Genomic DNA, 12,945 nt, shown 5'->3' on the forward strand with positions numbered 1-12,945 from the left:
GGCTAACAACATCGTCATCATGTGAAGTTTCGTTTTTTTTTAAATATATATATATATATATGTATATATATATATATATATGTATCAGACACGGTCACACAAGTACCCCCCCCCCCCCCCCCCCCCCTTCAGTGACATTTAAGTTTTTTTTTTTGTTTAGTTTTTTGTTTTACATAAACACTTTATCGACACCGGGAAAGAAAAAAAAAACATATACAGCAAAGTTGCACTGGACAAAAACCCTGGTTGAGAGATTAGGCTATTTTGTTAACACGGTTAGTATTTACACACGGCTGCTGCAACAGCGACAGACGAGAGAGTTCTGCTTCCTGTTGAACAAAAACCCACGTACCTGCAGCTTTAATATTTTATTCTGTTCTTCCCCCCAAAAATCAAACACAGCGACCCGTGGGGCCCTAAAAAAACCAAAAAAAACAGGTTCCTGAAATACTCCCCTGTTTGCAGATGCGTGGTTTTGGTTCAACAGCAGTGTTTTGCTAAATTACAAAGTGAAATGAAGCAATTAGCCGGGCCTCCGGGCGGCAGAGACGAGCGACTGAGGCCCCCCCCCCCCCCACCCCCGCCGCTCCTCCACAAAAACCTCCTATACATCCTCGTCTTAAATCACCTCCCATAAATACACACAAGACAAGAGCGGTGGAGGGTGTGGGGGGGGGGGGGGGGGGGGTGTGAAGCCAACGACAACCAAGAAAGAAAAAACCTGCTACAGGGGCTGCGTCTTAACTTGGCCTCCCTACGGTACTACCAGCTGCAGTACAGAGGCTGATTGGGGGGGGGGGGGCTACCAAAGGTAATCTTATTACAGTTTGGCAATCATGATTGTCAATGCAATATTCTGTGTGAATCCCCAATGTTGCCGGTATAGGAGATGTGTCGGCTCACGGAAAACGCAACTTTTTGAAAATGACCCCCACTGATGGAGCTTTGTGAAAACGCCCCGTCTCCATGGAAACTGGGGGGGGGGGGGGGGGGGGGGGGGGTGTAGAGTCTCCATGGAAACGGTCAAAATTAAATTTCCACCAAGGTGGAACTTTTGGAAAACACTCGGTGTGAGGAAACCTCGGTAACTTCTTGAAAATGACACTAAGGTGGAACTTTGTGGAAACACTTGGTCTCCATGGAAATGGTAAAAACGCAATTTTTTTTTTTAAAGGCTCCCAAGGTGGAACTTTTGGAAAAAGCTCTTTGTGAGAGGACATGTTCAAAACACAACTTTTTGAAAATGACACTAAGGTGGAACTTTGAGAAAAAACTGTCCCCTTGGAAACTGTTAAAATGCAACTTTCTGAAAACACTCGGTCTCTACGGAAACGGGGGAAACGCAACTTCTTGAAAGCCTTGCGTCAAAATGCAACTTTTTTTTTTGCCAACGGCTCCCAAGGTGGAACTTTTTGAAAATGCTCCGTCTCCATGGAAATGGGGAATCGCAACTTTTTTTTTCCAACCTGTTGTAAATGCCAAATTTTTCAACGTGTTTTTCATTTAAAACGTTGCCATGGAGACGGCGGCATTTGTGCAGCCTGGCGGCCGGCGAGGTGAAGAAATCTCACACATCCTGCAGCGGCGGAGGCCGACGAGAGACGTTTCAGAATCTACGGCCGAGTTAAGACTCAGCCCCCCCCCCCCCCCCCCGACGTCGGCGGAGGCCCGGGCGGCCCGGGCGGAGATACAGAGGAAACAAACTCCGAGATGACATGTATACGTCCGACATTAATCGACACACAAAGACCCGTGGAGGAGCTCCTCCAGGTGCTTTGGCAGAATTCAAAACAAAAGAGAGCAAGAGAGAGAGAGAAAGAATAAACCAAAGAAAAATAAATGCTATTCATGAGGCAACATTGGTTGTTAAGGCTCTACTGTGGCTGTGCTTGCTTAGTATCTACTGACGGGTAATAACTGCATACTGTCAGGTGTGAGTAGAGTGGAGTGGGTCCGAGGGGGGGGGCATTAGGGGGGGTAGGGGGGTCGGGAGGCACTATGTCGAGTCTTCTGGCTCTGACTTGATGGTTTTCTTCTCCGCGTTGGTCGGCGCTCGCTGCGACGTCCCGTTTTCTAAAAAAGGGGGGGGGGGAGAAAAATGACGGTGACGTTAGCAAAGAGCTTCATGTGTCACCCCCCCCCCCCCACACACACACACCACACACACCTGTTGCTGGCGTTTTGGTCTCGTCTGTGCTGTGGTGGTGGTTGTGGTTGTTGTTGTTGTTGTGGTTGTTGTGGTTGTGATGGCGCTTCAGTTCGTTGGCGAGCTGCTTGCCCAGCGGGAGGTCTCCTTCCTGCATGCTCTGACTGACCACCCGCAGGTTAATCGGCCGCTCGTCTGCAGAAAAAACCAAAACACTTATCGTTAGCATGCTACCTAGCGGTTAGCCGCTAACGCTAACTCGCTATGACGGGGCGAGAGTAAACGTTGAACTTGTTTTTTTGTTTGTTTTATTTGTTTTTGCACATCTAAATGTTTCTTTTCCTGCGCGTGTCTTCGAAATAAAGATTCGTTCGCGGCTACTTTCACATTTAATTGGGCTCAAAAATGCAACAAATTCAAAATACAAAGGGATGATTGTGAAAATAAATGAAGAGAAGGAAGTGGAGTGGGTCTTACATTAACGTCATGTCAAATTAACGCCGAGCCCCATCCCTCATTATCACCTCTTCACATGTTTCCAAACAGAATTCCTATTTAAATCAAATAAATTTCCTTTAAAAAAAAAAAAAAGTGATCTGCACTGGATGATTAGTACTTAAAAAAAGAAAAACAGAATATCATCTCTGTTGACTTCAATTTCAACTGGTAAAAGTCACAGTTTCTCTCGCTTCACCTTAAATATTTGCTTGGGATTGATACGACGCATAAGGAGCGACGCAAAGTGATAATTATTTGTGTGAATCACAGGCGATTTTACATTTTAAATAAGCTGCTGCCTGACATGAAGTCAGTGAAATACTGTTTTATTTACAGCTTGAAAATGTCATTTCCTTTCTTTTTTTTTCTCTCACAAAAATGGAGAAAGGATAATCAGTATTTTGGAGTATTGCAGGGCCGACAGTGGTCATTACTGCTTGTTAATGTTATTTATTAAGTCTTAAGACCATTTTCACTGGCTTCAGCTGGATGAATTCATACGTACATGTTGAACTTTATACCACATAAATAGAAAATGAAGCCAAACTGTAGACGTGTAGTACTTTTGATGTGTTGACTGAAAGCATGCAGCTCGTTCATTTTAGGAGATATTAAAGATCGGCTCTGTGGCATTTCACAGGAACGAAACACATGTAGGAGACGAACAGAGAGAAAGACAGAGATTTAAACCTTGCGAGGAGGGAAGACATGACAAATGACAAGAGGGGGAAAAAAGGACGTGGAGAAAGAAAGCAGGCAAGAGGATCGGGGGAGGAGAGAGAGAGAGGTAAACGGAGGGAGAGAGAGAGAGAGAGACGCCCCCCTCCAGGCAACTGGCTTGAGGTAAACAGGCGTGGGCGTGATAATTACAGGTGCATTGTGGGATTTGTGGGAACAGCGATATAATGAGCTGTCGGGAGTGGGTGAGGGAGGAAAAGGATGAAAATGAGATGAGGCCCGGAGGAGAAGTAAGATCCCGAATAATGATGCATCTTTGCTCCCTCTTTCTTCTTCTTCTTCATCCGCCCTTCATGTCGGAGAAGTCAGAGCAGGAGTAAAAGAAAAAAAAAAAGAAGAAAAAAAAAGGCGACAGCTGCCGTGGCTGCGTGGAAAATCAGCACCTATAGGTGTTTTTCATATCCTGTGGCTTAAAAAAATCCATTCAGAGGATTTTGGAACCAGACGAGAAGCAGGGCCATATTGGACGTTGTTCTCTCGCTTGAACAGAGGGGGCAGCAGTGAGCCGAATACGAGAAAGAAAGAGGAAACCTGACAAAATTCAGATGGCGGTTTCAGTGGACATTGTCCAACTATCATTATTGTAGTACAATAACTTTATTATTAAAAAAATATGAAAATAAATTAATAAAAAAATGTATTAAAAAAATTATTAAATTAAACACAGAGCAAACAACCAAAAGAAAACCAAAAATTTAAATTAAAATTAAAACATAAAATATTTTACAAACTGTCGTTAGGGATCATTACATTTAGCTTGTCCATAATAAATCTACTTTAAGGAACTCTCGAATGCTTTAACGCTTAAAACACAAAAGTTGGTCGAAATGAAAAAAAATTATGCGGGTTTATTGTTTCTCCCCAACAACTGAACGTACCTACTCAGCTATAATACAATCTGAAATATTGTTGCCAAATCAAGCTAAGAATGATTGAAATTCAGTGCGTTTGAAGCGAAACAAAGCGACATTGTTTCGTGTCGTTTGGATGCAGTCTGGCGATTGGACAGAGGGGGCAGCAGAGAGCCAACTTTGCAATACAAACACGGAAATGTACATCATTTTTTGCCGCCATGTCGATATATTCCCGGAGCAGGAGAAGGTGAAATCGCGAAGCTCTGTCAAGCGGTTGGGTCGTACGTCGCCTCGTCCTACCTTGGCCGTCCCTGCCGGTGTCGGCTCCGTTGGCGTTCTGCACGTCGCTGAGGTACTTCAAGGCGGCGGGCGGGATCCTCCAGTCCAGCGCCTGCAGCCGCTCCTGGACGGCGGCGTCCTGCAGGATCTCCATCTGCCTGGCCAGCAGACGCTCCAGCTGCATCTGACGGGAACACGGTCGGGTGAGAAAAGAGGGAGAGTTTCTTTGAATACAGCCATTATAGGACAGGCCGCTTTATGAATACAAACTCATATATATATATATTATATTGGATATGTCTAAAATGAATTAATAAAAAAAACTTTTAACTTTGTTCGACTGTCATGTAAAGAAACATTCGGCTTCACCGGTTTAAAAGTAAAAAACAAACAAACATTTAAATGACATCCTTCCAATACTGTTTAACTACCAGAAATGACGCGTAAAATATAGTTCAGACAAAAAAAAAAAAAAAGATTGAATGGCTTTTTGTGAAAAAAATGAGCGTCTGTATTTTTGAATGTGTGATTTTAAGTCCTGTTGGTCGTGGTTCTGACTACTTAATGGCCTTAAAGTGTTTTTATTTTTTTCCCCCCTGCGTTCTAGTAGTTTTTTTTTTTTATTTTACTTTTGGAGATGTCAGAAACAGTCAGTTCACATCAAAGATCACCTCTGCTGTGACAGATCGGACGTAAAAGCGTACACTTTTGCAAATCTCAGCTGTTGGACTCCAGAACAAATAAAGGCCGCGCGGCGAATGCGGCTGTCAGCGAGCGTTAACGCGCAAGACGAGTCGAGTTTCCCAAAAAAAAGTGACAAAACACTCGCCGCCTGTGTTTGAAACGCCGAGGTACAAAAAAAGGTATTGTGGGTCGGCGCGTCACTGTCGCCGCGGATTACTCCGGGACGCGCTCGGCGGTTCGGGGAAGGCCCGGCGGCGCCGGCGCAGCCGTGAAATCTCTTCTTCTCTTCAAATGTGATTTCTGGAGAAAAATCACATCGCCGTGACAAGTGGAACTGCCGCCGCGCAAACACTGACTGACGGACGGAGACACACACACACACACGCACACACGGAGAAGTGAAGGAGCACGCCGTCAACATGCTCCGGTGGTAATGAGTTATCATAAAGCTTTCCTCCTACACTCGGGCTCTAATTAGGAAGGAGCAGCAGCACGGAAACCAATGAGGACTGCGATCAGACTGGACCGCCACATTGCGAGAAACGCAGCAATATGGAGTCGGGCGTTTTTTTTCGGGGAGGATTTCAAATAGGCTTGGGAAAACGAGGTTTACCTGCAGGTTCCGCCCCACCGTTTCCTCTCCTTTGGACTTGGCGCAGGCCAGCTGCTCTCGGAGCATCTCCTGCCTCATCTGGATGGCCTGCAGCGCCTCCTGGATGTCGAAGAAGTTCTCCTGGAGCACACGCATTGTCCAAGCCATTCACATTTACTGTAAACTGATCAACGAGTCGAGATTTAATTTTGACCTTCAGGAAAAAAGGTCTGGGATTTTTTTTTTTCTAACTTTAAATTCTGCTGCTTTAATCAATTTTAATAAAGGTTGTCTATCAAAATGATAAAGAAATAATTTGAGGCCGAAAGTTTAGTTATCAAATATTTGAGTTGTTTTTTGGCTGCTCGATTATGGAAAAAAAAAACAGCTCATAATCACGATTATTTGGGGCAATATTGAAATGATTATGTTTTTGATTTTGGAACAGCATTTATTGAACATGTTTAAAAAAACCTCTCCTGTTGAATATATAAACATATCTTGTAATGTAGTAGTAATAAATAAAGTGTTGTACTGCATTCAATCTTTTTAAAACAGTAAATAAACAACTTTAGATACTAATATAAACTACAGTAATGAATCATGTTGCTTTACATTATATGTTGATACTTTCGTCCTGTGAGGCAGCTAAGCTAAGTACTTAAGGCTAAGTCATGCTAGTAGCCACCTTTAGCATCACTTAGCTTTAAAATGACAGGGAACCTAAACCACTGGTGTAACACGCCGTTATTATCATCATCAATATATGTTAGCTTACGGCAGGTATGTCAACGGCGAGCACACGCAAGAAACCATACGTTCATAACTTTTTAGGGAAACTTAAAAGTAGCAGCTTACTGCTAAGTAGCTAGCGCCTGCGCACTCGGGATAAATGTGTTGTCATTTCCTGTCTGGCAGTGGAGGCTGCGCTGGAAATGACTGAGACTGCGCGTCTCACAACGAAAACACCACATAATCGTTTTTCCTCAATTATATGAATGTTGAGATCGTCTGGAGCCAAAATTGTAATTAAAATAAAAATTTGATTAATCGAGCAGCCCTATTTACTTATTTAAAAAAAAAAAAAACTGCGTCCCAATGGAGATTATGACCCAAAATTCAGTTCACCTACGCCCCCTTGACATGTGACCCAGTTTGTGTTGGATCACAGTCAGACATTGAGGCTCAGCTCTCCGCTGCCTCACCTGCCTCACGTCACTGGGGCTGAGTGTTGCTTCGAGTTAAGACTTTGGTGAACATTTTGTCAACTCCTCCATCCTGATGGAGGATCTCTACGGGGAGTTCACAACCGCCACATGTTTTCAATCCGGCATCCGCGAGCCAAGAGGAGCGCCGAGAGGGCGTTTTTTTTTCTCTAAACTCCCTCGTCCGCTTGTGATAAGAGCCCCATCTGTTCGCTCCACCACTTTTCATTTTGTCGGAAATAAGCGGATCTCTATTTTTGACACGCCGTGATTTTGTGTCAGAAAAGGCAAAAAAAAATCGATAAAAAGTTTAAGTTTACTTCGTGCGATCAACTGTCAAAAATCTGAAACCAGCTTGGCACCAAGTGACGCAACGACTTTGGAGGATAGTAAATAGTGTTTATATTAAAAAAAATATTCTAAATTATAAGCTGAAATAGTTTGAGCCTTTTTTTGTTGTTTTATTCTTATTTTTGACAGCTCTTCTGAAAAATAGAAAATAAAGCAGGAATAACCGAATGCATGACCTCACCTCTGTTTTGATCCGTTTCGGCGACGGCTCGTCTCGGTCTCCGCAGCGAGACCTGCGGACGACAACTCAACTTTTAACTTCTTCTTCTTCTTTTCCCTCCAACCTTTCCAAACATTTCGGACGTGAAGAAGAGTCGGGCGCGTGTCTTACTTGCTGGTGCGGTAGGTGTATTTGTAGGTGACCTCTCTGGAGATCTGCCGGGCGAGTCCGAACAGCTCGTCTCGGCGCGTCAGCAGCGCCGTGTCCCTCATGCAGAGCTGCGCCGCCGCCTCGTTCACCGTCAGCTGTCACACACACACACACACACACACACAGATTACACGGGAACGAACACGGCGAGCCGGGATCTCCAGGGTCGTCGGGACGAGCCGTATCCACCTCGTGCAGCGTCAGGTGCTTGCCGTCCCTCCTCTTGGAGTCGAAGCGTCCGTAGATGGCGCTGTACTTCCGGATCTCCTCCTCCCGCCGCGGCTCGTCCTCGCCCATGTCGAAGATGTGTCCCACCATCTTGGCCAGCTTCTTGTTGGTCTTCAGCTGCTCCTTGACCTCGGCCGGGTCCGTCTTCGGGAGTCCCGGCGCCATCCGGTCCACGCACTCCAGCACCGACTGCACGGCGGCGGCGTCCAGGGCCTCCAGCGCGTCTCGGGGCGAGGACGGCGAGCCGAGGTCCGACGGCGACAGGCTGTGCTCGCTGTCGTTGCTGTGACCCGACCAGAAGCGCGCCTCGCTGCCGCCCTGCAGCGGCGACCCGGCCGACGCCTTCTCCCTCGCCACGTCCAGCTTCCCGGGGTCGGAGCACGCCGCGGCGATGGCCTTGGGCATCTTGACGCTGGCGGTGTTGGCGCGGTCCTGGGCGCCGAGCAGCGTGGGCGAGCCCTCGGGCAGCTTGTAGACGGGGATGCTGCAGACGGGCAGCGAGGTGAGCGGCTGGTTGAAGATGGCCGGGTTGGTGACCCAGTCGCGCAGCGCCTTCTGCAGGCGCCGCACGTGCAGCGGCTTGCTGGCCATGCCCACCAGCGCCATGATCTCCAGGAACTCCTCCTCGCCGGCCTCGCACAGCTGCTGCACGTCGTCGCCGCCCTGCTGGATGAAGGCCTCGTAGTAGTACAGCAGGTTCGCTCGCTGCAGGATGCGGTAGAGCTGCAGCTCGCCCAGGGTCCTCGGCAACACCGCCGCCATACCTGCGGCGGGACGGGCGTCAGGTTAGAGGCGGCAAAATGCGTTTCGGCCGATAGCGGGGCAGCTAAATGCTCGTTAGCCTAAGACTTGTTCAAAATGTGCTGGTAACTGCCCGATTGGCCACTGCAAATTCCAAGATGGCGGCCATTTATTTTTCAAGATGGCCGACAACACCTGCTAAAACTTTGTTTTTCTCATAGAACATCCTCTATATTCCTGATTTCAATGTTCCTGACATGTAAATGTATGGATTTTTTTTTACATTCTGAGTCAATTTATTTTTTAGTATTTTGGCCAGTTTTGTGCATTTGGCTATTCATTTTATATTTCTTCCCACTGGCATGTTTGACCGCCAGGTAACTATCCTGCCAAAGTTTTTAACTGTACTATGCAAAACTATTTTAGGCACGTAACATGCTCCTAATAATCTCATTTAATCACCGTACTACAAGGTATACACGTTGCGGCAGGTTGCAGTCGTCCAGGTGCGAGTCGGACGCTAATCCCAGCATGCTTCATGATGAGATTCAAAAAGTTTCACATGCAGAAATGTCAGACAAGTCACTCGCTGACGGCGAGGGCCTGAGATCTTCCCCCGCTGAGCCGCCAAATGGCGAGAAGACAAACCGAGCCGCCCTTTACGGGGAAAGTCACAAGCAGACGGAATAAATAAATAAATAAATAAATAAATAAAAGAGTCAGTTTCCCTCCAAAGGTTGGATTCTTCACCCAGATCGCTGCTGCACGTGAACTGTGTGTGTGTGTGTGTGTGTGTGTGTGTGTGTGTGTGTGTGTGTGTGTGTGAATATTGTGCAGGAAGTCCCGGTATCCGGCCTCCACAGGTTCCCCGGAAAGCTCCAATCTGGCGACTGGAGGGACGACGTATCCGTGCCGATCACGTTTAGCACAAGTGGCTTTTGCCAGCGCATTCGAATGTCGGGTGGGGGGTGGGGGGGGGGGGGGGTGGGGGGGTGGGGTGTGGGGGTGGGGGCTCTGCAGGTGAACGCCACACAACCGGCTCCTGCTTGAACGTCGACGAAGCGCACGAGCAACGCTCCTTTCTCTCTCCCCTGAATCGGCGCCGGGAGCTCTGAGTGCGTGTCTAAAAAAGCGCGAGGCCGCACATCTGCGTGTCTCGGCGAATAAAACCCGACGGGAGTGGGATCTGTCCTCGAAAGTGACGGCGTCACTCACTCGGCGAAGAATCAGATGTGAGGCAAACCGAGAGAGAGAGAGAGAGAGAGCGAGAGAGAGAGAGGGAGGGAGGGAGGACAGAAACAGACTTGTGTGTTCTTCTTTTTTTTCTTTAAACTCTTCCTATGTGCATGTGAGGCCCTGCGAAGGCCGCCGTCGCTCACAGAGGAGTGGCAGTCAGCAGGTCCGGGTTTGCTGGGAGGACCACATGCCTCTCTCCACCCCTGCAGGATGTGTGGGTGGTGGGCTCGCCTCGCCCGGAATAGAGCCCCGGAGAGGCCAGGAGCCCCGGGAGGGGGGGGTGTGTGTGGGGGGGGGGGAGGCAGGCATCGACAAAGGCCGCCTGAATGCGGTTCGTCACACAAGACGAGACAAAAAAAACGGCCCCGGGTTTTGTTCTGCTGAGTCACGGCGGATCGAGAGGTGGAGCCGCTTTCACAAGAAATTAAAAAAAAAAAAAAAAAATGCAGGTCACTGTGGCACAAGGTCACCTCCACGCCGCCTCCTCTCGCCTTAATCAACAACAATTGTAGCCAAACAGGAAATCCCACGAGCATGAGAACGTGCAGTCGGACGTACCGCAGTATAGTTTAGCTTATTTCAGGACGACAGACACGCAAAAAGAAGAAGCTTTCCGGAGTTTCGTGAGATCTCACCATCATGTTGCCCGAGCTGATCGTTGAACATTTTACTGTTTTTGTTTTGCTGCAGAAAACGTTAAAACACTATTTGATGCTTCTTCGTCAAGGTGAGAGACATTTTAAGCTAATTAAGACAAAAAAAAACGAGGTTAATGAAGGTGTTTTCTGCGACTATATTTAGCATGTGTGGAAGAGAGACCACACACACACACACACACACACACACACACACACACACACACACACACACACACACACACACACACACACACACACACACACACACACACACACACACACACACACACACACACACACACACACACCAGCTTCACCAATGCTTACTGTTAGTGTGTTAGTCCATCATCCATCTGCACAAACACTCCCCGGCTGATAACTATCTATTCACAGCAGTGTGTGTGTGTGTGTGTGTGTGTGTGTGTGTGAGTGAAAGAGATCTAGGTGTAATCAGTGGACGTGACTGGCGTCCTGCAGCACGGAGCGAGTTTGGCCAGTTTCACCTGGAGAAGTGAGGCGTCGGCTGGCACGGACACACACACACACACACACACACACACACACACACACACACACACACACACACACACACACACACACACACACACACACACACACACACACACACACACACACACACACACACACACACACACACACACACACACACACACACACACACTCACTCACACACACACTGACATGTGGATGCTGGAGTGAAGGTCTCCAGGTGAGGTACCATGCACACAGCAGCCGCAGCAGCAGCTTCTTCCCGCCTCCCCCTGATGAGGAAATCTGTGATTTCACTCTGAATCAGGAGGAATTTCCCAGTTCGACTCAGGAGGAAAAATCACCCGTGTGAGATTTTCCTCGGGGAAACCTTCCCACATCACATCCAGTCACACTGCAGACTGAGCCACTGTTCAACACAATCCAAGTAACAAGCTTCAAAAAAAAATTAGAGCAGAAAAGGACCTAGGCAGCAGTTTGCAGCGACACAGGAATGGGAAACCCTTTCAGTATTCTATTAATAATCCTCTGCTTTTGTATTGCAATGAGCGTTTCCATTGTTTCAACTCCTTCTACATTCATATTCTAACCACACAAGGCTGTAAATCACATAGAATTGTGCTTCGAGCTTTATTATTCTAAACAGGAATTTATAAAGACGTATATATATATATATATCGTCCTTTTAACGCGTGACGTCCAGAACGCGCTTACCTGGTGAGTTTCTGGTTCCCTCTCTTCTTTCCTCCCTTCTCCGTCCTCCCCCCCTTTCACCGATCCGAGCCACACGAGACCTCGGGTGTCAAAACCGCCCCGTGCCCAAGAGCGCGTCGGCAGAGGAAGGAGACCCCCGCGGCGAGGAGCGGGGCGCGTGGACGTGCGACGCTCCAAATGTATTTCCAAGACGCCAAAAGAGAAGCCGCGCTGGTTCGTCCCTGCGTCGCTCCGGCCGAGTGACACTCCTCTCCTCTCTTTCTCCAAACTTTTTTTTCATGAGAGAAAAGAAAGAAAAAAAATAGAAAAGCCGTAGAATCTGAGTTTTAAAAAAATAAAATAAATAAAAAGTCCGCTGACCTTCAGTGCGTCTTTTTCTTCCTCCAAGTGTGCGTGTGTGTTTGTGTGTGTGTGTGCATGTGTGTGTGTGTGTGTGTGTCAGTGTGTGAGGGAGTGTTTGAGTCGTCTCCCAGCGTCTGCGTACTCCCCTGCAACCGCTCAGCCCTGCGTCAAGGCGCGCGCGGCGGCGCACAGCCGCTTCCACTTCCGCCTGCAAAATAAAACGAAAACGAGATCGAGCAATACAAGTAACAATATTAGTTTGTGTCTTATTGTCTGTGTTTCTTTAATACTGTATTTTAATAGATGTCCATGTCATGATGTATTTAAATTGCAAAACATTTAAATAGCTCAGATGTTTCCCACCCATGCGTTACATCTGTTTTCTTTAAATAACATAATAAAAACGACTGATGCTTTCTGTGCGATGCATTTAGACAGTTGAGATGTATTTTTGTTGCAAAGTACAATTACAAACAAGTTGCCCCGGCTAGGAAAACATGCAAACACTCACAGAAAGTAATGTGAACAAGCAAAATTCTCGCTGTTAAATTTAAGAATCAAATTATTAGAAAACCAAATGTGAATGTGTTGATCCTGTGCAGGCTGATGTGCGTAAACTAGGAACCGTCTGTTACTACTAGTGTGTGTAAATATGAGTAAAACAAACATTTGTTTTAATATAGCTTGACATCCAAGTATATTTTTAACCACACTGGGCAAAAAAAATCTGTCTTTTATTGAAATAAAAACACACAAAAAAAACCCACCCTAATCAGTGTTAATGAGGCTGTTTGACTTTAAATCTTTATATTTCGTCCT

At 46.9% G+C, this 12,945-nt stretch overlaps 1 protein-coding gene across 1 annotated transcript; it reads right to left on the bottom strand.

Annotated features, from left to right (window-relative positions):
• Positions 1-1,022: 1,022 nt before the first annotated feature.
• On the bottom strand, positions 1,023-12,189 carry LOC308147692 (NGFI-A-binding protein 1-like). Its single transcript, XM_080519995.1, has 9 exons — positions 12,145-12,189; positions 11,785-12,052; positions 7,907-8,709; positions 7,679-7,812; positions 7,529-7,580; positions 5,813-5,932; positions 4,537-4,699; positions 2,168-2,341; positions 1,023-2,073 (listed from the first exon to the last, which is right to left on the bottom strand). Exons 3-9 carry the CDS (start codon positions 8,705-8,707, stop codon positions 1,997-1,999), a joined length of 1,521 nt encoding a protein of 506 aa, XP_080376121.1. The 5' UTR covers positions 8,708-8,709; positions 11,785-12,052; positions 12,145-12,189; the 3' UTR covers positions 1,023-1,996.
• Positions 12,190-12,945: the final 756 nt, after the last annotated feature.

The sequence above is a fragment of the Blennius ocellaris genome (genome assembly GCF_963422515.1).
Source record: "Blennius ocellaris genome assembly, chromosome: 24".
NCBI classification, from domain to species: domain Eukaryota; kingdom Metazoa; phylum Chordata; class Actinopteri; order Blenniiformes; family Blenniidae; genus Blennius; species Blennius ocellaris.